The 22,909-nt window shown below is 38.4% G+C and overlaps 1 protein-coding gene across 1 annotated transcript in view; it reads right to left on the bottom strand.

Moving 5' to 3' along the window:
* The window catches only part of LOC126282194 (putative helicase MOV-10), a 461,728-nt gene that overhangs the window by 29,287 nt on the left and 409,532 nt on the right, over positions 1-22,909 (bottom strand). The window contains exons 17-18 of the mRNA XM_049981723.1: positions 13,946-14,069; positions 13,526-13,702 (exon numbers count right to left, since the gene is read on the bottom strand). Of these exons, the coding sequence (XP_049837680.1) occupies positions 13,526-13,702; positions 13,946-14,069 (301 nt within the window). The remainder of the gene's footprint in view (positions 1-13,525; positions 13,703-13,945; positions 14,070-22,909) is intronic.

Raw genomic sequence — 22,909 nt, 5'->3', positions numbered from 1 at the left:
CAAGCAAATAACAGCATTTGTATACTCTAAGGAAGAAAGGAGAAAACATGGAGAAGAAAGCGGAAGGGAATTGTGGAGTGGAAGAAGATATAGTATAAGAAAAGTAGCAAACAAGTAACAGAAGATTGAAGATAGGGTAAACTACTATACTATTCAGATGAGCAACTAAGCTTCAAGAATAAGTACAAATCTAACTATAACATTTTCACATCTGTAAGTGCGTATTGTACATCCAAATACCAAGTTTCAGCACAGTTCAGATTCCCCATTTAACTGGCAGCCTCTTGTAATTATGAGTGAGATGGTGTTCACATCAAGAGGAAGAAAAAGTGTGCCATTAAGTAATAGTAAGGCTGGCCACCATGAAATACAGAGCCACTCCTTACAATGTGGTATACTGCCCTTTTATATTTTCTTATTTTCTTGTTATGTGGAAAGCATATTTTAATTGTTAATACTGTGTGGAAAAAACACTGCCAAAATGTGAGGCTATGACTATTTTCAACTACTGAAAGTTACTGGTATTTAAAAAGAGAAGAGACAGGGACATGTCAGACTGAGGTAAGAATAACACTAATGCAATATTTTGTTACACTTGCACCAAATATGTCTTCAGTTTAGCATTTGTGTGACATATTCAAGCTTTGTTAGATCAAAAGAAAGATGCAATGTCATTTTAGGTATGCACTGCAACCGTAATGAATGGAGCACAGGCTAAGGCACTGTGAGTTTACCATAAAGACACTGAATCCCATGAAGTCTAATATTGTGTACTATGAAAAACACAGCAAAATTCAGTTTGAAACATAATAAGTAAGAGATGGTTAAAAAAAATCATGGACCGATGTAAGGATGAAAAAAAAAAATTATATGTTGTGATGGCATACATGTAATAAAGGAAAATGGATTGGATGGAAGCAGAAAGTGATACCATTCTGTCCCAATTTAATATGGAGACTTGAAGACAATTCCCAAAGAGTAATAGAGAAGGATTCTGATAGAGATTCAGATTAATAAATGGAGCCCTGGATGGTGGCAAGATGAGAGGATATGTTGGAGAATAAGTTCCCATCTGTGAAGTTCAGGAAAGCTAGTGATGTTGGAAGGATTCAAAAGGTAGGTGGTATAGAACACACACTGTGTAGTCCTAAACCATGGACTGTACACAAACCAGCACAGTGCCGCAAAAGGGCATCAAGTAGGTGCTAACCCATGCACCAATGGAAAGAGTGGGCAGTGTCACACCTGCACAAAGACAGAGTTGAACACCCCCTGTCAACACTGATTTAACCAGGCGCCCATTGCTAGTCAGCTGCAGTTCGGTCGCAGGCTGCAAGGACATCAGTACTGAGTAATAAGGAGACATTACTTAGCCTGCGTTCTGTGAGTAGTAATAAGAGCCTACATGACTTGCATGCAGGAGGCAAAGGAATCAAGAGAGGTTAAGCTTCCATTCTTTTTTTGAAATAAAGAGTTCAACTAATCTTCAAGTGTTTAGTCCAGATGATTTTGGATACCTGCCACCGGCCATCACAACTTCTCTCCTTCCTTGTTTCTGTCAATGTGCTTTCTCCCTCAACACCTGACACAACACATGCAGTTAAATCATTTCCAGACAGCAGGTTTTACAATTAAGAGGGTGGGGAAGCTGGATACTATGTGAACAGTCACTTGGAAATTAGTATGTAGCACAAAAGGTGCGGGGGAGGAGGGCAGTGGAGCTATGGGGTCCAAACACCAAACTAATGAATTTACACCTACATGATTACTGTGTAATTTACACTTAAGTGTTTGGCACAGAGTTCATAGAAGTACTTTCAGACCCATTCCACTCTCAAAAAGCACATGGGAAAAATGAACACAATAATCTCTCTGTGCAGTCTCTGATTTCTCTTATTATGACGTTTGTTTCCACATAAGTAGGTAGAAATCAACAAACAAAATATTTTTACATTCTGCGCAAAAGTTGGTGACTGAAATTTCAGGAAAAGATCTCACCACTATGAGCAATGCCTTTGTTGTAATGACTGCCACACAACTCACCAATCATGACACACTCTTCACTATTTTATGGTAACACAAGATGAGCTCCCCACTTCTGAACTTTTTTGATATCCTCTGTCAGTCTACCTGGTAAGATTACTATACTATGCAGCACTACTCTAAAAGAGGATACACAAGCCTAGTATAGGTAAGCTCTTTAACAGATTTGTTGAGTCTTCTACATACTTTGCCAATACAACATAGCCTTTGGCTCGCCTTCCCTACAACATGTTCTATGTGATGATAGCTAATTTTGTTGTTCGTAATTCTAATCCCCAGGTTTTTAGTTGAATTGACAATCTTTATATTTGTGCGATTTCTTGAGTGATCAATACTTAATGGATTTGATTTGGTACACATATGGACAACCTTAGACCTTTTACTGTTCAGAGTCAATTGCTGTTCTCCACAAAATGCAGATGTATTGTCTAAACAGATTTGTAATTTGGTTTGATGTTCTAATTTGATTACAATGTAAGCATCAGCATCACCAGCAAAGGCTCTGACAGGGCTGTGCAGATTGTCTCCTAAATAGTTTGCATTGGTTAAGAACAACAGAGGGCCAATAACACTTCCTTGGGGACCCTCAGATACAACTTTGGTATCAGCCTCTATGAGCTGTGAACCTCCTGACAGGAAATTACAAATCTAATCATGTAGCTGAGACTATACTCCACAGGTTGCAATTTGATTAGAAGCTGCTTGTGAGGAATGGTGTCATAATACCCCTGGAAATCTAGAAATATGAAATCAACTTGAGGTTTCCTCTGGATAGCACTTATTACTTCATAAAAACGAAGGGCCAATTGTGTTTCACAAGAACAATATTTTCTCAGTCTGTGCTTATTATATGTCAATAGATCTATTTTCTTTGAGGTATATGAGAATGATGGAAGACACAATATGTTCCAAAAACCTACTACAAATTAATGTCAATGATATACTAACAAACATAAACTAGACATACTGTTTCAAGAAAACACAGTGAACATATGATCAAAGACAACAATCAAAGATGTTTGTTATCATTTGCAAACTCGTTTGTAATGAAACACTAGCATCCATCAACAGTCAATTGCTGCTGCAGACATATGATAGACCCTTACTAATATTCTTGAAAATGAAGTTAGACTGTTTGTGGAAATGTTTGTTCGTGTCATATATTCAGTAGTAGATTTTGCTCTTGGCCACAGTTTGGCAGTGATCATTCATTCAGGTGGACAACTGGTTTGGTGTTCACATCCACATGAAAGACTATATTTACTGTGTAGCTGGTATATGACACTGCTATTTTCACAGGTGGACTAGACAGAACTAGAATAGGATATGTTTTGAGGGTGCATAAAATAAGTCTTACACACATATTTTTCACAAGGATACAAGCCATGTGTGAAGGGGTTGAAGATCAGTGTTGCATAAGATGAACAGGGATAGTGCACTGATTTTGTGGTACCCATCCTTATGCCACAACTAGCCTGAATCATTTGCCACTGCCAAATGATGGCTCAGCAGCAGAACATGAAGCTCAGCAAAAGTTTCTTGACTGTAATGGCTGCTTCTCAGCCCATGCCAACTTGCCCCCCCCCCCCCCTAATACGGTTATTCCCAGGCCATTGCTCCCTCTTTAGTTGTCATCAACCCTCCCTGTTTATCTAACCCTCTCTTGTTGACACAACCCCCATTCCAGAAAAATGTCTCTTTGCTTGAAGGAAGGACACTGTCAGAAGGGTTAGCAACCATTTTCATCATTTTTTTCATCTGCAAATAGAGTTAAGTTGTAAAGCATGTTCTGGAACAATGTGTTGGACATCCAAGGGCAGGAAGTTTATCTATGTCCGTTCATGTTTCTGCTGGTCCTCCCTATATAAAGCAACTTGTAGTAAATTTGTGTCAGTTAGTGAACATCTCCACTTTCATAACTGCCACCACATTCACATCAAACACCTGCAGCCTTAGTGACTTTGGTAAATGTATCTCCTTTAACACCAAACGCCTCAATACTGATATGCTCGAATGACTTTCGGTTCATGTTTCTGCAATGCATACAAGGAACCGTATCGATTTCTGGCATCAGTGTGCCTTTACGCAAAGAAAAATTGTTCGGTTGTCAGAGATGCCAGGCATGGATAGCAGTTTTAAGCAAGTGGCGGGTGAGCCTATGATGACTGGTGAACTGGAAGACAGAGGGCAGAGTAAGCTGTGTAGTGGGAGCTGGACACTTGCTAGGACTGCAAGCACTGGAAGTGCCATGGCATCGTTTGAGTGATGGATCAGTGGCCCAGAGATTGCTTTTTAGTCGGATGGTGGGGTACACATTACATCAGGATTAGTGCCTCACAGTCCTACTGATTTCCATGGGTGTTGGCATTCAGTCTGGAATTTAAAATGGGTTATTTTCCTTGGCTGGAACTGTAATTTGGCCATCTATGATTGACTCTGGTCACATACAGGTTCAGTCTGTAAACTGAACTGTTTTTGGTTAGCAAGTCTCCAGAGAATTTTTCCTATTTCTTCTGGGACACATTGAATTGAACTGAATTTTATATGATCCTGTGAGATTACGTTGTGTACAGTAAATGTACGTGTAATATAGGACATGTCACAGTGATAACATTTCTTATCACTTATTTTTCTACACCTTTAGCTTACATTTTTACATTACTGATAATGACTAACAATATATACAAATTTAATGGCATAAGTATTCTGAAACACTGTAAAACTCTTTTTCAATGAGATAGTCTTTAAGTTTCTTTGGAAAGTCATTGTGAAGTACACTATCTTTCAGGGTTTTGGGCAGACTTCTTAGTAGTCTGATACCAAAGTACTGGGGTCCTTTTTCTAGCATTGCCAGTCGGTGGGGTATGTTCCGTACTTCATTTTTCTTTCTTGTATTGTGGGTGTGTACACTAGCATTTGTAATCCAGCCCTCACTACGTTTTGTGATGTACATTATTGTTTTGTATATACACAAGGATGAAAAATTTAAGATATTTAAATTCTTGAAACAGTTTCTGCATGTTTCAGAGGTTTTTCTTCTTAAAATGGTCCTAATTGCTTTTTTTTTGTAATGTGAACACTCGTTTTGTCTCTTGTTTGTTTGAGTTTCCCCACACAGTTACTCCATACTGTAAGTATGGTTCGAAAAGTCCATGATACACTGTACACAGAAGGTTCTTGTCTGAATACTGTGCTAGCTGCATCATTAAGAATATGACAGAGCTCACTTTCTTACAGACATTATTAACATGTTTTTTCCACTTCAGTTCATTATCCACATGAATACCTAAGAATCTAGCAGATTCTACTTCTTCCAGCCTTGTTCCATCAACCTCTAAATCCATGTCTACAGCCTTTTCCTTGTTTTTAAACACTGCATACATAGTATTTTTTAGATTTATAACCAGTTCATTTTCCAACAGCCATTGAGCTGTGACATTTGCAGATATGTATACTCTTTTCTCAAGCTGTTCCATATTTTGGTCACTATTTAGTATTGTCATGTCATCAGCATACAATATTTTCTTTTCTTCCTCCTCAACACCTATATCATTAACAAATACATTAAATAACAATGGCCCCATTACCGAACCCTGCGGCACTGCATATTTGATGGATGTTGCACCAAAGAGTGAGCTGTGCTTATCATTGACAGTGTGTCATGAAAATGTACAGTGGCAATGTTCTGCAAATTTGCTTGTATGTGTGGCTAATCAGATGCCTTTCTGATGTAGACTTTCCAAGGCGGGTAAATCATGTTGAATTGTGTGCCTGATATTCTAGAGAAGTGATGGTAGCTTCAGAGAAGTTTGTGATTATGGATACATGTTCTAAGGTTCCACTGGCCGAAATTTGCAAGTAAGGGAGTTAATTAATTTCTGTGATTACAAAGCTGTCAATCAATCCCATCAATTGTTCCAAATTACCTAATGTTCAAGAGGCAGGGTGATTGTTGGTTAAGACTGATAGTGATAATGTGTCATTTACAGAGTTTTTCCTTAGAATGAGACTGTAGTTAAGTGAGCCGTGTACTGATGTATCTGACACTGATGAAGGTTGATTTGTGTGTGGCTGCATTAGCACATTATGTTTCAGTGCATTTTAGTTAAAGTTGGTTACTAGTTCTTCAGTAACTACCATAATGTTGGTTTTCTCATAACTGGAGTGGTTGAACAGGTGCTAAGTCAATCATTTGTCAGTATCGCTATGGCCAGTTATGTTAATGTGAAAAAATTTCTGAACTTAAGCTTATTTGGTTTAGAAAGAATACCTCGCATGATTTTAAATTTTTAAAGTTATTGTTGTTAATGTTTAAAGTAAAAGGAAGCTTGGGCAATCTAGAACTTCAGTGATTATTCTAAATACCTTGGATCATTGTAACTTTTGAAGGGTGCTGGTTCCAATGTTAAAGAGAAGGGAAATTTTGGGTAATCCAGAATTTCAGTAATTACCTTTAAATATTTTGAAATATTTTACATCCTAAAAAATTTGCATAAGATTAATGTTTTCAGGATTACTATTGTTTTTTAAAGATAAAGGAAGTATGAATTTTTTTTTTTGTATGCCTTTGTATGCTTGTGTAAATTAAGTAAACCAACAAATGTTTAGCTACTGTGCTCAGCTGTGTACCACACCAGAACCATTGTGTTCTAGCTTGTCTATCTCCAAAGGTTACCTTTCTCTTTTGAATCTTTAAGAGAAGGTATCAGTACTTATACAAATAATTTCTCCTAGCATCTCCTTTCTTAAAGCTTTCTGGCTCTCTCCTCCCTCCATTGTGGATGCACACTCATGCCTTGAATACTTCAAAAATTGCTATGCCTGGGAAGTAAAAATTGCAAGTTAAATATTTAAATGATATTATCCCTCTTTTCTACCTTTCTCAAACAATCCACAGCTTTGTTCTGTATCTTTCTTGAGCTTAACAATGTTTTTTTCAAAGACTTTGGCATTTTCAGGCGACCATACATACCCTAAAGTTCCTATCCCTGCAACCATCCCTACTCCACAACTGGATTCAAGCTCTCACACATTACCACATATTACAGCTGGACCATCACTGGCAAAATCTACAATATCAAAGGAAGGGCCACATGTGAAACTAATCATGCTTCAGTTGGCATGTCCTCACTTCAAAGCTTTTAAAGAGAAAACCATCACCAAATTTGCATTTATCATGAATGGACATAGACAAACTGTCAGGCATCCAGTTTACGAGGATGTTCAATAGCATGACTTATGAAAGCAGAGCACTTGCTACAAGTCACTTCTCACTCCATCTCTTCTGCCCAGTACCAGTTTCCCCAAAACAGTCTCTCCAACATATCTTCTAACTGGTCATTCACTCAAGTCAGCTGATTAAGAAAATATAAAGATGACTTAATAATGAATTAAATTCACACACACCATATTTTCAGAAACACAAGCTATCAAAATCTTTTTTTCCCCATGATAATTACAAGATATGTCTTTTGGCAGCTCCACAGGTGTTTCACCTTTATCTTCATCAAAAAATCAGCTTGCTACTTGTCAGTGCTGATCAACCTGAGGCAGAACTCAACTGGATTAATTAGCTCACAATTGAAGTGGCACCTCATGTCAATGTGTTCCATTCAAGCATGATGCCCGCGATTGTGACACTGTGCAAGGTCACCTCTGTTATCACAGAACACACTTACATGTTTTTCAATGTATGACAGTTCACAGACCACTCCTTGAAGGTATATTACTTATCGTGTTACAGTTGACAGGGACATGTATCTGTCTTCTGTTATTGATAGATCACCTTTTTGTTGCAGTTTTGAATTCTAGGAAACTGCTATCTCAGCTAACTTAAAAATGCAGCCTATCCTCAATCCAGATCTGAAGTATAATCAGCTTTGCAGAAGACTTTAATTTCGGTTCTTCTACTTTTTCAGAAAGTTGGTACTATATTGATGGTGTCTTTGATGAATATCATAATTCATTTATTTCCCACATGTTTTTTTTTATAATTAGAGTTAAATCTACTTACATACCGCACAGTACATGCAATTTACAGCCTTCTGACTTGAGCCAACTATAGGAGCAAACCAACAGCATGCTGATATGGAATGAAATTTAACGCAAGCTCTTCCTAGTCTGCCAGTCTTTCTTTACATTTTTGTAGATATGTAGGGATGCTTTCTGAAGTATGGTACATGCAATGGCATACACTGACTGATCAATTTATACCTTTATTTAAAACAACTACGAGGTATAACATTACAAGCACACAGAATAGTGCCAAGAGTATAAAACAAAAGTATTTCTATAAAAGTTATTACACACTGTCTTTGGGCTGTTGTTTGTTTATCGATCTGTGTCACTACATCAGCCTCCTCCTCTTTATTTAAAATTTGGAGCCTTGTGTGTGTTGGAGAGCTGGTGGTTTATGGTTTGTCCAGCTCTTGTACTCTTTGGTGCCTCTTCCAGAGGGTGGATGCGATGGGGGAAGGAAGTGGTTTCATGCTGATGACAGTCAACCCAGGTTTGATCACCAGAACTGCACTGGTCTGGGGCAATTGGTTGTACAGTAGGACGTACTGGCATAATGTCCTATGTCACTTCCATCTCCAAGTTTGCCAGCATCAATCGTTCCATAGAAACCATTTTGTCTTTCCCATTGTGTTGAAATTTGAAAGCATGTGGTCCTCACTGTACGACTTTGTATGTCAGTGGTAAACTGGAAAATGAAGTCCACCTGTCTGGTCAGTTCGGGTGAGCCATTGACTGATCATTTTTTGAACAGTGCTGTGTTTGGAGTGTGGGGCATGAAGATGAAGTGGATAGCCAGAATGGCGACAAAAATGGTAGGAGAAATTCAAGCAACAGAAGCAAGTAGGGTGTTCAACATTCTGTGTAGGATTCAATTATGTGGTGATAATGCTTACCCTAGATGTCTGTCTCATTTTTCGTGTTTCCTGAGGCAGTCAAACTCTTCTTCTACCCTATCTGTAGTTTGTAAGTGAATCAGAAACATTACATCTTCGACTATTGTGTCATTTTGTACAGCAGGATACTTTATTACAGGAATAATTTAGAAAATGTTACTCCAGTGTTATCTGTATAAATTGTGTTGTGAGAGTGATAAGTAATGGAATCATAAGAGGATGGAAGAAAAGGCAATAATAAATATAAAAATAAAAAAAAATCTAAAAATAACAGCTGCGGTATTTGGTAAATACCTATGAGATACTGTGTTTATTCTAGTTTTGTGAAATGTGATGAAAGTAAACTGGTGTCATGGGAAAGGTGTCAGCAAACATGGAGGAGAAGATGCAGATTATCTGAAAACTATAATTAACATCTAAAGGAATCAGATCATGTGCAAAATTAGTATAATTTGGTGCATCAGCAGAGGCAATATGCAGTAAAAACCATCTTGAATACTAGGTCTCAATGTTAATTGTGAGAAGTGTTTGTGTTCAGTGCAATCAGTATATGGAGATAACTATCTACCTATAGAAGTGTGTCATGGTACAGCCTCTTCTAACATTAAGGGAGTAAAGCTTTAAATGTAGTTGCCTGGAGTAATGAGTGTGGGAAGAATAAGCAAGATTTGTATGTACATCACCCTTGAGGCTAGAATCTCAAGAAATTTGATGGAATACAGTGAAATAATACTTTTCCTAAGTGATAATTTTTATCTGATCAGTAATGAGAGTTAAGGTTGCCTTAGCGTAAGGAACTGTTACTGCGGAGTGTTTGTCAGTAGAATCAATTTTGCATTTGATAAGCAGGACACATGTTTATTTATTAGATAATGAAGCAATAGTGAAATAACAAAACAATGAATAATGTTAGTAGTATAGTATAACCGTTACAACGTTCGTCACTACCAATATATCTGCCAGATGTCTTGCTTCTTCAGTTCTCGTCATAAGCTGTTTGATGTAATCAACTTAACATCATCAGGCTGAAATCAAATCAAAGTCTCCATTTTTATTTCAGCTGCTCCATCAGAGAATAGGGAAAATTGTGTGAAACTTGTGCCATGATTAATTTGTCTCTCAATGGTAGACAGCTATCATCCAGTGTATTAAGATGCGCCAAGAAATTACTTCTGACATGAGTCTTGAATGAAATACTTCTCCTTTATGGGAGATCTTTACATGTAGTGATTCAAGTTTCAAAATCATCTTCTACTATAAACCTGATGATTTCTGGACTTTTTCAGTCAGTACTACTTTGGTGACAGCATAGCAGGTGAGATAGTCAGTGCACATAACACACCACTACCCAGTCATTCCCATCTGTTGACTGGAGAAAACTGACCAGAATGTTAATTCTAGCCCAGTGTAATGGAGCTAATGCAGGAGAAGTTGGTACCAGATGTCATGGAGGTAATTGAGATATGTGCTTTCATCACTAGGTTTCCCTACAGTGTCTTATATATTGTCTAGCACATAGGGAGAGACCAGACCAATGACACCTACTTCTGATTCTAACAGCATTCTCTGCAGGTGCCAAATGACCTAGTGTTGGAGTGCCATGAAAAATACTTCAGTATGGCTGGATCTGAATGAGCTGATATGATGAGCAATCACTTGTGTTCCTTTAGATCGTGAGTAACTTTCGCCCAGTGTTCTATCTGTTAAGCTGAATTCTTTCTTCTCTAAGTCTTCCACAGTCTTCATTAAAGCTGGATCTTCTGCTTGTTAAGCTGCAATGTTTGTCTGTGCTGCAGTAACTGGTATGTACTGTTCCTCCAGAGGATTCAAAAAGAGGCAGTCACCATCCTTGAGTTAGTGCTTTTTTGAGTACTACTGTGACAGCATATCCCTAAAGCTTCAATGTCCATCCTGAGATCATCCAAATGTATTCTTTAGGTTGTCAGGCAGCATAAAGAATGATGGTCAGATGCAACTATCAGTGATCTGCCACATAAATATTGCTAGAACTTCTTAATTTTGCAAGGTTTTCTTTCTCATCCACAGGGAGAGTCTTCTCAGACTCAGGAGGTTCTCTGTAACCATAAGCAATTACTCTTTTAGTACCTTACTGGATTTGCACTGATTCCACAGTCACTAGGATCAGCATGGAAGTCTCTGTTTTGACATTGTTGTTCACAAATGTCTGGAGAAAACATCACTGCCTTCTTAAGGACACACAAACCTCATTTTTTATCATCATGCCAAGAAAATTTGGCATCTCCCTGAGGTAATTCTTATAGTGGCCATGCCTCTCAACTGAAATCCTGTATTTAGTGTCTGTAGAGACAGCACAGACTTCCATAACTAATATACCAAGGGTCTGAAAAATTTGTTAGGGTTCTCACTTTTTATGGACCAAAATGAAATCCATTTCTGTTAACTAGGTGCCCCAAAATGTTTATTTCTTGTTTGACAATGCCATACTTTCTCAAATTCAGGTTCAAGGAATGTTGCACCAGAGAAATTGCTATTGGATGGTATCCTCAGGCAGTAATTATCGATTGAATGTTACATTGCAATGCACTTCCCTGGGAAGTGGTAAGAAGTCCACTGCAGTAGACAACATTCCCCATAGATTTATAAAGATCCTTGGGAGAGTGAGCCAAGACAAAACTATTCAGTTTGGTATGCAAGATACATAAGACAGGGAAAATGCCATCAGAATTCAAGAATAATGTAATAACTTCAAGCTAGGTGCTGACATATGTGAATATTACTGAAATATCAATTTAATAAGCCATGTTTGCAAAATACTGACTTGAAATATTTACAGCAGAATGAAAAACTGGTAGAAGCTGACCTCAGGGAAGATCAGTTTGGTTCTGAAGGTAGCAGGGATAAAACACAGGAAGAAAAATGTTATTTACAAGTTGTAGAGGAACCAGACTACAGTTCTAAGAGTTTAACGACTTGAAAGGGAAGCCATAGTTGAGAAGGGAGTGAAAAAGGTTTGTAGCCTATCCACAATATTATTCAATCTTTACACTGAGCAACCAAGGAGAAATTTAGAATGGGAATTAAAGTTCTGAGAGGAGAAATAAAAGCTTTGTGATTTACTGATGACACTGCAATACTGTCATAGATGGCTAAGGACTTGGAAGAGCAGTTGAACACAATGGACTGTGTCTTGAAAAGTGGTTATAAGATGACCGTCAACAAAAGTAAAAGAAAGGTAATGGAATGCAGCTGGAGTACATCAGATGATGTAGAGAGCATTAAATTAGTAAATTAGTTTAGTGATTTGGGCAATAAAATAACTGATAAAGGCTGAAGTAGAGAGGATACAAAATGCAGACTGACAATAGCAAGAAAAAACTTTTCTAAAAAAGAAGATGAATTTGTTAACATCTAATATCAACATAAGTGTTAGTATGTCTTTTCTGGAGTGTAGCATTGTACAGCTGTTAAACATGAATGTTAAGCATTTCAGACTTGAGGAGAAGAGAAGCTCCTGAAACGTGGTGCTAAAGGATGTTGCTAAAATATTAGGTGGGTAGATCAATTAAGTACGAGGAGGTACTAAATCAAATCATTGAAAAAAATTAATTTGTTACACAATTTGACGGATAGAGGGATCTGTTGATAGGACGCATCCAGAGGTATCAAGGAATAGTCAATTTGGTAATGGTATGAAGTGTGTGGGGTGAAAACTGTTAAAAGAGACCAAGGAATGGAGGAATTGACACAGTAGTTAGGTTCAGATGGATGTAGATTGCGGCAGTTATTAAGAGAGGAGAAGGCCTGCACTTAACAGACAAGCATGGAAATCTGCATCAAATGAGTCTTCAGACCGAAGACAACAACACCAACAGACTACAGCTGTCATGGTGCCTTTAATTCTTATTATAGGCCACATGTAAGCCCCAATGCATGTCACCTACAGCATAATACTGCCCCCAAGCATTATGTCTGTTGTGCGGTGCACGCTTCAAGCACAGGTTCACCTATAGGACTTGTATCTGCACATATTGATGATCTTATGCTTACTGCAATCGTAATTGATCATCTCATTGGTTCTACATGAAATCTGCTGCAGAGCCCCATACTCAATGGTGTGGTCCGCAACACTAGTGCCTGCAGCAGCACAGTACTCTGTTGTCAGATCTGCCACATATTGCTATCCTGCTTTACAAGGTGGGCAAGCGTCTGACCTCCATGTTCAACACCTCACTGCCTCCTTATGGTTTCGCCATCCTTCACCCACTACCCATTGATTTTCATAACACAGCAGACAGTCAAAAAGTTTTGCTGTTTCTGAGATGCTTACTCCTAGGTGATAGGCCATAACAATCTGCCTTTCATCAAAGTTGCTTATGTCAGTGGATTTCTCCATTTGTGGCCTATATCATTGCTAGAATGATTCCCCATTTGTCTCTGCTCTGCTATGCTTATATACTTTCCTTTCCATTTCATGTGCACACAAGATCACTAGATGGGATTCAATCTTGCCTTGGGCAGTGGTCATGATATTTTAGTTTATAAGTGAATGGCTGCTACTAAATGCCAAAAAAATACAATTAATAACAAACCTTTGGATTTTTCAGGAACCCAAGATGATGCTTATAGTCATCATCTAGCAGCTCTACACTAGATCGTACTGTAGATATGATAATAATAAGCCTCTCCTGTCCTTGAAATTCTTCAACTGATCCAACAGTTGTCCTTTGCCAATTCTTCTTTCGCAGTAACTCCCGAAATTTGTGTACCTATAGCACACATAGTTAATACAACATATAAGCCATAAAACGAATTTCTTATATATACATGCAAAGATTGTACCTATTCCAGAGCTTTTTTTGTAAAAATAAACATGGGACTAAGTTTTATAGAAGTGAACCTTTGTTAAAAGGGTCAAATTTTAGCAGAAGTAATAATAATAACATGTGTTTCAAGATAGTATAAAAATGACACTCATTGCATAGTTGAATAACAAACAACTATAGGTTTACCTGTAGCCTATATGGTGTTATAATCCCTATATCTCTTTCCTGAACTTTGTAGCCACTCAGGCGTTCTTCAAACAGAGCTTCTACATATTTCATAACGACATTAATCTCTTGCCGATTAAAATAACTGAAAAGTGAAAATGGTATAAGCAACATATATACTGTGTGCCAAACTGATGCAATACAAACATGATTAATCCAAACATTTAAATTTCAAATAATATGAAAATTAATTCAAAAGAGAGAAAGAAATAATTACATTTTGGAAATAGGCTCCACATCAAATTGGGAATTCCTCAATAATAAGTAAAGAATAATTCGTAAATCAGTGTCTTCGCTGTACAATCATCTTCTACTCTCCAGCTGCTGTGAGAAGTGAGGCACTTAAGAACTACATTGGCCAAATTATCTTTAATATTAGATGTGACGAAAGTATCTTTGATATCTCACACTTCACATATACATGAAAAACCCACCGATGAACTATTTTTTGTGATCCTCTACGCAGATCACACACGCTTTGAGCCTGAACTCAAAAGAATGTCACCAGCATTATCTCCACCCAGTTTATATTCTAATCAGGGTAAGTTAGCTACAGTCTGATTAAAATTACTTGATTGTTGCCACTTCACATATGGGAGATGTCTCCCTCCAATCATAGTGCTCAAAGGCAGAACTGAATTGTTCACCACTGCCAAACTGGCAAAACAAGCGGTCTTCCAATTACTTATCTGGCTTTTTTTCTTGTTGTGTTTGGATCAGAAATCCTGGGTCCAGCCTTTAATTTAGCATTTCATTACACATCATGTAAACTGGCAATGGCAAGGAAAGCGTTTCTGAAGAAGAGAAATTTGTTAACATTGAGTATTGATTTAAGTGTTAGGAAGTTGTTTCTGAAAGTACTTCTATGGAGTGTAGCCATGTAAGGAAATGAAACGTGGACGATAAATAGTTTGGACAAGAAGAGAATAGAAGTTTTCGAAATGTGGTGCTACAGAAGAATGCTGAAAAACACAACCAAAACAAAACCCACTAAATGATGGCAATGAAATAACACACATTTTGTATACATTACTAGCCAAAGACTATTGGATTCTTTTGCACAAGATGCTATTTGGCTTCACATATTCAGTTATTATAATCACAGGGACTGACTTACTATATGTTAACTTCATATGGCATGGCATGAAACTATGGTTTTTGAAGGCAGCAAATGATCATTGGAGCTGATCATATAGATATGTAAATCTAACAACATATTCTGTAAATCTTCTGCAGTGCAGTGTTGGAGCTTTGGGTTGAGAAACATAAGTCATAGCTTTGAATGCCACAAAGTGAAGAATTTTTTTATTTTTAAATCTTTATCAAAATGACTGCAATTATTCAATCAATCGGTTTCCATGTAACTTTTTTATTTTTAATCTTTTGTCACATCTTTTAATTATTATATTTTTCTTCCTATCATTCTTTTTTCATTTGGAATCTATCTGCATCAGCTTGCTTGGCGAAAGCAACATGTTACAGTTCACTTTTAGCACTTTTTTTTGTCTGGAGTTTGGTTGTACTGGTCATCTTTAACTGCCATTTGCAAAGAGAGCATGATTAATAGTTCTGCTGCAGGTTGCTGACCACCATTTTCTTGGACATATTTTGCAACAACAGATTGTGATTAGGCTAGGACACGAGTGGAAATTCAGGACTACAAAATGCATTGTCTGCCACAGTTCAGTTGTTGGTCATTTAAAATCAGCTGTGGACAGACCACCTCATGTTTCCGCCACCCCTGATGGCAGCAGCATTGAACATTTCTCCATGTTGCAATAATAGTATTTCACTACTTGTGAAGTGATCAGCCATGTCTGCGTGTCACCTTTAACTGAGTGGTATCCAATGTGGTAACACTCTGGTGCCAAGTGATAGACGTCAACTCTCAAGTAATTTTAAACAGAGTATGGTTAGTCAATCAATGAAATAGGATATCCAAAATTCTCAGGTTTTTTTAATTGATAAGTACATGACTTAAAGTCACATGTTACAGATCTTCTTAAACATCTAAACACTGTGAGTTTTGCATTATGGGTAACATCAGATTTTGGAGGTGAAAATGTCAAGAGGTTGACTTACTTTTTTGTGTTTTCATTCACAAATGCCTTAAGGCATCATATTCTGGAGTAACTCTTCACTGAGGAAACAAGCATCTGTTGCACAGGAGAAGCAATAAGGATAATGTGTGATATCAAGAGGGTGAGGGTGAGGAGAAGGGAGAGGAACAGGAGTAGTCTGAGATGAATTTCAAACAACTGCTTCTTCTCCTTTTTCAATAAGCACTTTGTTTAAATACTATAATTCAATGACTTCACACACTTTTATTTCTTCAGTTGTCTCTTCATATAAGTTTGAGGACTGACAGCTTGGAGCCACCTTCTTTTACAATCATTATCATCTTTCATCAAGGTGCAGGAAGCACAATACTTTCAGATTTGGCACTGCACCCAAGTTACTCACTTACGACTTACCACTGATATTGTAGATTTTCTTGAAGTTAGTATATGAAGGATTCCTTTTACAGAGGTGACAAGAAATCTCATTTACTGTGAGTTGTTTCAACAGGTGCGAATGACATCATGCAATCATAATATTCTGGTTAATTTTTTATGTTTGGTACCACATGCTTCTGTCTGAGCCACATAAGCAATTTCAAATTTTAATCCACATTAAATTTCATCACTAAGAGGTATTCAGCTGTCACTATGATCTTGTAGCATCATAATGTTGGCCCTGTCCCTCCCCTCCCAAGTTACGTCTGGTGCAGAACTGTGTGTAACTCTTGTCCTGCATCTCCAAGCCTTTTCCCCAATACTGGAGCAAGTTGCTCTATTAGGTTAATGAATGGTCAAATGTGAAATGTGTGCTTCCAGATATGTTGCAACTTTAGTTCTGAAATTTACAATAAAACACTATTTACATTTACACACACACACACACACACACACACACACACACACACACACACACACCTATTTTTTACAGTTCAGTCTATTAAATGGATTGAGGATATGTAGCAGTTCCTCTTTTGAGTGTCAGTATTACATTTCTGCATACCTACTATGCCCTAATTAACTGTTATACACATTCCATTCTCCACAGTTTCTGTCCTTTGCTGCTGCTTTTACCAACATAGGTATTCCTGGTTCTCTTGTTACTACTAGCAAATACTGAATCATCATCATCATCATCAGCCAATTCAATTAATCATTAAATGATGTGGCCTCTTTGAGTCGTGGATTCAGGTAGGCTTTCAGCAGTCTTCTCCAAGTGGGATGGTCTTGGGCAGTTCTCTGCCAGCCAGGTGTTACCAGCGATCTTCTTGATGTCTTTGTCCCATCTGTCTGGTGGTCTTAGTCTTCCTCTAGGCCTCCAGTGCTCTCTCGGACTCCACTCCAGTACTAGCTTCATCCATCTGTTATCTTTTCTTCTTGCGACGTGGCCAGCCCACTGCCATTTCACGGAACCTACTGTCTCTAAGAAGTCCTTAACCTTCGTCACAGACCAGATGTCATCTGCCCTTTTCCTATCCTTTCTTGCACAGCCCAGCATTGATCTCTCCATGACTCTCTGTGCTGTCCTAAGTTTCCCTTTTCTAAATGAGTTCAGCGTCCATGTTTTGCAGCCATACGTCATCATAAGATGCATGCATTTATCAAATACTGCATTCTTCAGATTTACTGGCATTTTTGATCTGAATACTGTTGAATTCTTCCCAAATGCTTGCCAGCCAAGCTTGATGCGTCAATAGATTTCTGGCCTTATGTCTCCCTTCATATTTGTAATCTGGCCAAGGTAGACATATTCACTGACCTCTTGTAACAGACTGTCCTTGACTTTCACATCTCCAGCTGGGACCCATTTGTTGGACATTACTTTTGTTTTGGAAAAGTTCATGTTCAAGCCCACCAGCTGACATTCCAATGCAAGATCTGTAACTAAGTTTTGGAGCTCTGCGAAGTCTTTGGCAAGTAAGGCAATATCATCAGCAAATCTCAAGTTGGTAAGTCTTCTTCCATTAATTCTAATTCCCTTACCTTTCCAGCTCAGCTTTGACATAGCCATTTCCAATACAGTTTTTGGGAGATGGGATCGCCTTGCTTGACATCTCTCATGATGTGGAATTCTTGAGTTCATTCGCCAATGTTAACATAAGCTGAAGAATTCTCATAGATTTTCCTGAGCACTTCAATGTGCTGCTCCCTGTCCTTGCTCACTCAAAGCTTGGAGGAGAGCTACATGGCTAACGGAGTCAAATGCCTTTTCAAAGTCAACAGAGGGAATGCAGAGAGGCAGCTGGTATTCATTCGCTTAGCTTATCACTTCACTAACGGTCAGAATGTGGTCAATAGTGCTAAAATTGCTTCGGAATCCTGCTTGTTCTATAGGTTGGGCTGAGTCTAGGGTGGAACTAATTCAGTTTAACAAGATCTTTGTGAAAATTTTGTACAAAATTGAGAGAAGCTGATAGGACGATAGTTTTTAATATTGTGAATACTTCCTTTCTTGTGTATCATAATAATCTTAGCCTTGTTCCACAATAGTGGGATTGAAGCATAGTGGAGGCAGGAAGTAAATACTTTTGCCAAGTGATTTATTGTTACCTCTCCTGCCAGTTTGAGGATGTCAACACTGAGCTCATCATCACCCAGCACTGTTCCCTTTTTCATGGTATCTAGAGCACACTTGACTTCTCATGGGAGTATATCTGGAACACTAGGTACATCATTTAATTTAGATACATTCAAATTTTCCCTTGGATTGCTACAAAAATTGCTATAAAAGTCTCTGATGAACTTCAAAACCTCCTCCTTTTCAGTGATTCGACTGTCATTTCCATCGAGTGCGATAATCTGCTTTTTTCCGATTGTGAGTTTGCGTTTGGCTGACTTTAAACTTTTCTTGTTCTCCAAGCTTGCTCGCAAGGTGTCTTCAGTGATTTTCTGTATGTCAGCTTTCATTTCTCTTTGCACTGCCTTGCACAATTCGGAATACGCTACCATGCCACGATCGGTTTGGATTTTCATTTCTCTCCTCTGTTGTAAAAGGGTTTCAGTTTTGGCACTGAATTTCTTTGGTTGTTTATTTTTTTGGCATAGGTCACTGACTTCTTGTGCACTTGAAACAATCATTACCGCCAAATCACCATCTTTAGTTATGTGGAACTTGCTTCGGAGGACTTCTTGGAATACTGAATGGTCACTCCTAATACTACAGTTAGAGACTTGCTATTGATAACATTAATATTTGCTAGAATAAAACTGAGCTCTATTAGAAAGTAGAAGGACTGATACACAAGATGTATTGGCATGAGCACAAGCCAGGGCCTTCTGTCAAAGTCTGCGCTCCTACCTCCACCCACAAGTGCAGCAGTTAGACCATATCAGTATCTCTGCACTTGCGACCTGGGTACTGAGGCAATATCTGGAGTTTCAAGACTTTTGACAGCACTTGGCAGGTCAACATATGTGTACTCAGATGTTATGAGATTTGCCTCACCTTGGCCACTGGGCCAGGCAGAGCATATAGCCAAAGCTGGGCTTCAATTTGGCATCTGCTGTTTCTGTTGTTTTGACCTTGATGCCACCATCTTGAAGAAGCAGCCAGCTGGTGGTACAGGCACAGCTAATGTTCTCTCATCTCTGAGCTTCCACGCCCACCAGGTCCAGATATCACCCTCCAGCATTGCTCAATGGCTTGACCCTGAGCAATGCAGCTGGCTGTTGCTTGGCTGAATATTGTCTCATTCCAGCTGCAGTTATGAGGGCAGAGTTGCCACCCCCTGACACAGCACTGAGCCGAACGGTGCAATATTGGCAAGGTCTCTGCCAAGCAATACTGATAAAAGTGCTGAATCAGCACATTCTTGCTAGCCTGTCCCATCCTGCGTGCACCAAGTGAACATTGCCATCCATCTCTTGTGGAAGCTGTTACACTTGTTGAACATAGAAGTCAACAAATTATTTGTCAACACTGGATGGTTGTATCTTCTACACCTATCTTCCACCTCCACCAGAGAATCACTCACTCACAGCCTATCCATGCCCAATACAAGTGGTTGCATTATCCTATGTCTCTTTACAAGCGATAACAGAAGATCTGTAGGAGGTTGGAATGATGGCAATGACAGTGGCAGTGTTTTTTTGACAAGAATGGATAATTTAACACCAATTTAAAAATGTTTCTATTAGGTTGGTGCATAAGTTCGTATCATTTCTGTTTCGCACGTTGATGTTTCAGTTGCCATGGGTTTATTTATCAATTGAGTTTACAGTTGCTACCTGAGTTTACATATTGTCATTTGGAGATAGTGAATGGAGGTGTGAGTGCTAGAAAATGGAGTGCCAAGTGGAGAAATTGGAACATTTCCGACATATTCTTGTGTTTGAATTCAATAGAGGGGTGACAGCAGCAGAGACAGCCAGAAACATTAGTGCCACGTATGAGGATGATACCACTGGACAGAGCATGGCAGAAAAATGGTTTTCTCATTTTAAGGAGAATCGTTTTGACATTAGAGACTCTCCAAATGAAGGAAGATCTGCTGGTTTTAATCATTTAATTGCACTAAACCACAATGATCCACATCAGTGTACTAGAGAACAGGGAAATATGATGAACTGTGATTATTACACAATCTTGTGACATCTGCATGCAATGAGGAAGGTTCAAAAATTGGGTGTATGGGTACCGCATGTTCTATGATAGTCAGCAACTGACTCATGGACAACACCAACTATTCCTATCCTGTGTCATTACTGGTGAGATGAAATTGTGCCTTTATGTTAACATAAGGAAAAGAAAGGAATGGTTGAGCCCATACAAAGCAGCAAGTCCCTGTTCAAATATCTGCATGCATCCACAAATGATAATGTTATGCATTTGGTGGAGCAGTGACAGCATGATGTACTAAAAAATGCTTCCTCAAGGTGTAACCATCACTGCTAACATCTATTGTCAACAACTAAGACATCTTGCAGCTGCAATCCAAGAACAATGACCAGGAAAACAGTGTGGACTGATGCTACTCAACAATAAAGGCCACTCACATTTTGCTAAATTGACAAAAAAACAATGGACAGTTGTTGCATCGGGAATCATTCAGACCCACCTTTCTCTCCTGATCTTGCACCCTCAGGTTTTCATCTTTTCTGCTCTCTATCAAAAACCCTACAAGGAACTTCCTTTCTGGATGAAAATGTGGTCGGAACATGGTTCAGTGAGTTCTTTGCCTAAAAAGCATGTGATTTGTACACTTGCAGAAATGAAAAGTTACGCCATCATTGGCAGACTGTTGAAAATAGTTACGTTATTGATGACCTTTTTTTTGGGGGGGGGGGGGGGGGTTACGTTGTATGAGTCTGGTACTAATAGATGAAACAGTGTCAACTCAGGAAACAATTCAGCACTGGCTGAAACAGTTATCTTAAATGTGGACTGATAATGTGGATAAATTCAGGAGATAGACAGGCTAGGGTGGAAAAGAAGGGAACAATCAATTCCTAACATGTCCCCACCTGTCCTAGAGGCAAGCACAGCCTCATTTGTGATTCCATTTTCGAGTAAACCTGGGAATGATTCTTTTTCTTAATAATTATTTTTAAAGTCACATACAGCTAGAAAATTAGGGAACTGGAATGAAGAGCAATTTTCAAATATTGCTCAAAGGAAATTATCAGGTGTGCGCATTGTGACAGGTTGCAAAATGCCCCAGAACTTGCGCTAAGGACAAGTGGTGCAATACAGAAGAAAGAACATAACTAGATACCATTGGGAACAACTTTCACTAAGTCAGATACAAAGGAGGGGGGGAGGGAGGGAGACTGTGAACAGTTTTGTGGGTAAAGTAAGGCAAATTGAACACTAATACGTAGAATTGATATTTGACGACAATGCCAATAAGGCCATTTTACAAGAGCCAGTACAAAGGGGCCTACATGCGTTTTTGTGGAGTTTGTTTGTGGTGACACAGTGTAAAGTAGCAAGGAGCTTGCACAAACTTTAAACAAGGCTGTTACAATTGCGTCAGCTTTGATCAAGATTGATGCATTAACCAAGCCTAGAGAGAGGAAAGCAGTTTTTAATAGCAGATTATGTGCTACATGTGTTCAGCTGGACCTGTTCAGCATTATTGTAGGAAGTTGCAACGCAAGAAGTGTAAACAGGTTCGACACTCTGAATGAGAATGCTGGCAGGAGGATATCCAAACTTGTCAGTGGGACCCACAGGCAAGATCTTGCATTCCAATGTTAAATGAAGGAGGAATTAGTGCAGCTACTGTTCAGCATTCCCAGTGAATACTAGCACACATGCAGACTCAGTGATACATTATTGTTTGGCTGGCTATTTTTTTAAATAAAAAATAACATTTTTACAGTTTTTATTATTAGATTGCAAAGCCAGAATGAAAAAAGTCTGAGTTTATAAAACTGAACTGACTTTTCAAATCACTGCAAATTGCCATATGAACTTTCTTCTTCTTCTTCTTCTTATTCTTCCTCTTCGTCATCATCTTCCTACATAAGATGGTTTTCACGGTCATTAAGAGCATTACTTATGCCACACTTCCTGAAATATTTTACAATAATGTCTTCTCTCATTCTAGACCATGACTGTTTTATCGACTGACACATTTGTTTTACTTTAGGTGTGTGAATCTATGTTGGGTTTCATCTATCATTCATTTGTTCCATTCCTCTTTCATATAAACTTTAAATGTTTATTGAGGTTGCAATTGTGAAGTAAGGTATAACAGCAAGCTCTGTATTTCCAAGTATCAGTTTCTCTTTCACAGAATTTTTCAAATGACTACTAAAACTGGTCTAGCAGAAGAAGAGAAGTCTTCTATGATAAAACACCTTTCCTTCTTTCCCACGCTCTGTTGATCCATAATTTCATACTAGCCTTTTTCATCCACTCCTT

This window comes from Schistocerca gregaria, chromosome 7 (genome assembly GCF_023897955.1).
Source record: "Schistocerca gregaria isolate iqSchGreg1 chromosome 7, iqSchGreg1.2, whole genome shotgun sequence".
Taxonomy (NCBI): domain Eukaryota; kingdom Metazoa; phylum Arthropoda; class Insecta; order Orthoptera; family Acrididae; genus Schistocerca; species Schistocerca gregaria.
The sequence above is the reverse complement of the archived record's forward strand: the minus strand, read 5'-3'. Positions and strand labels throughout refer to the sequence as shown.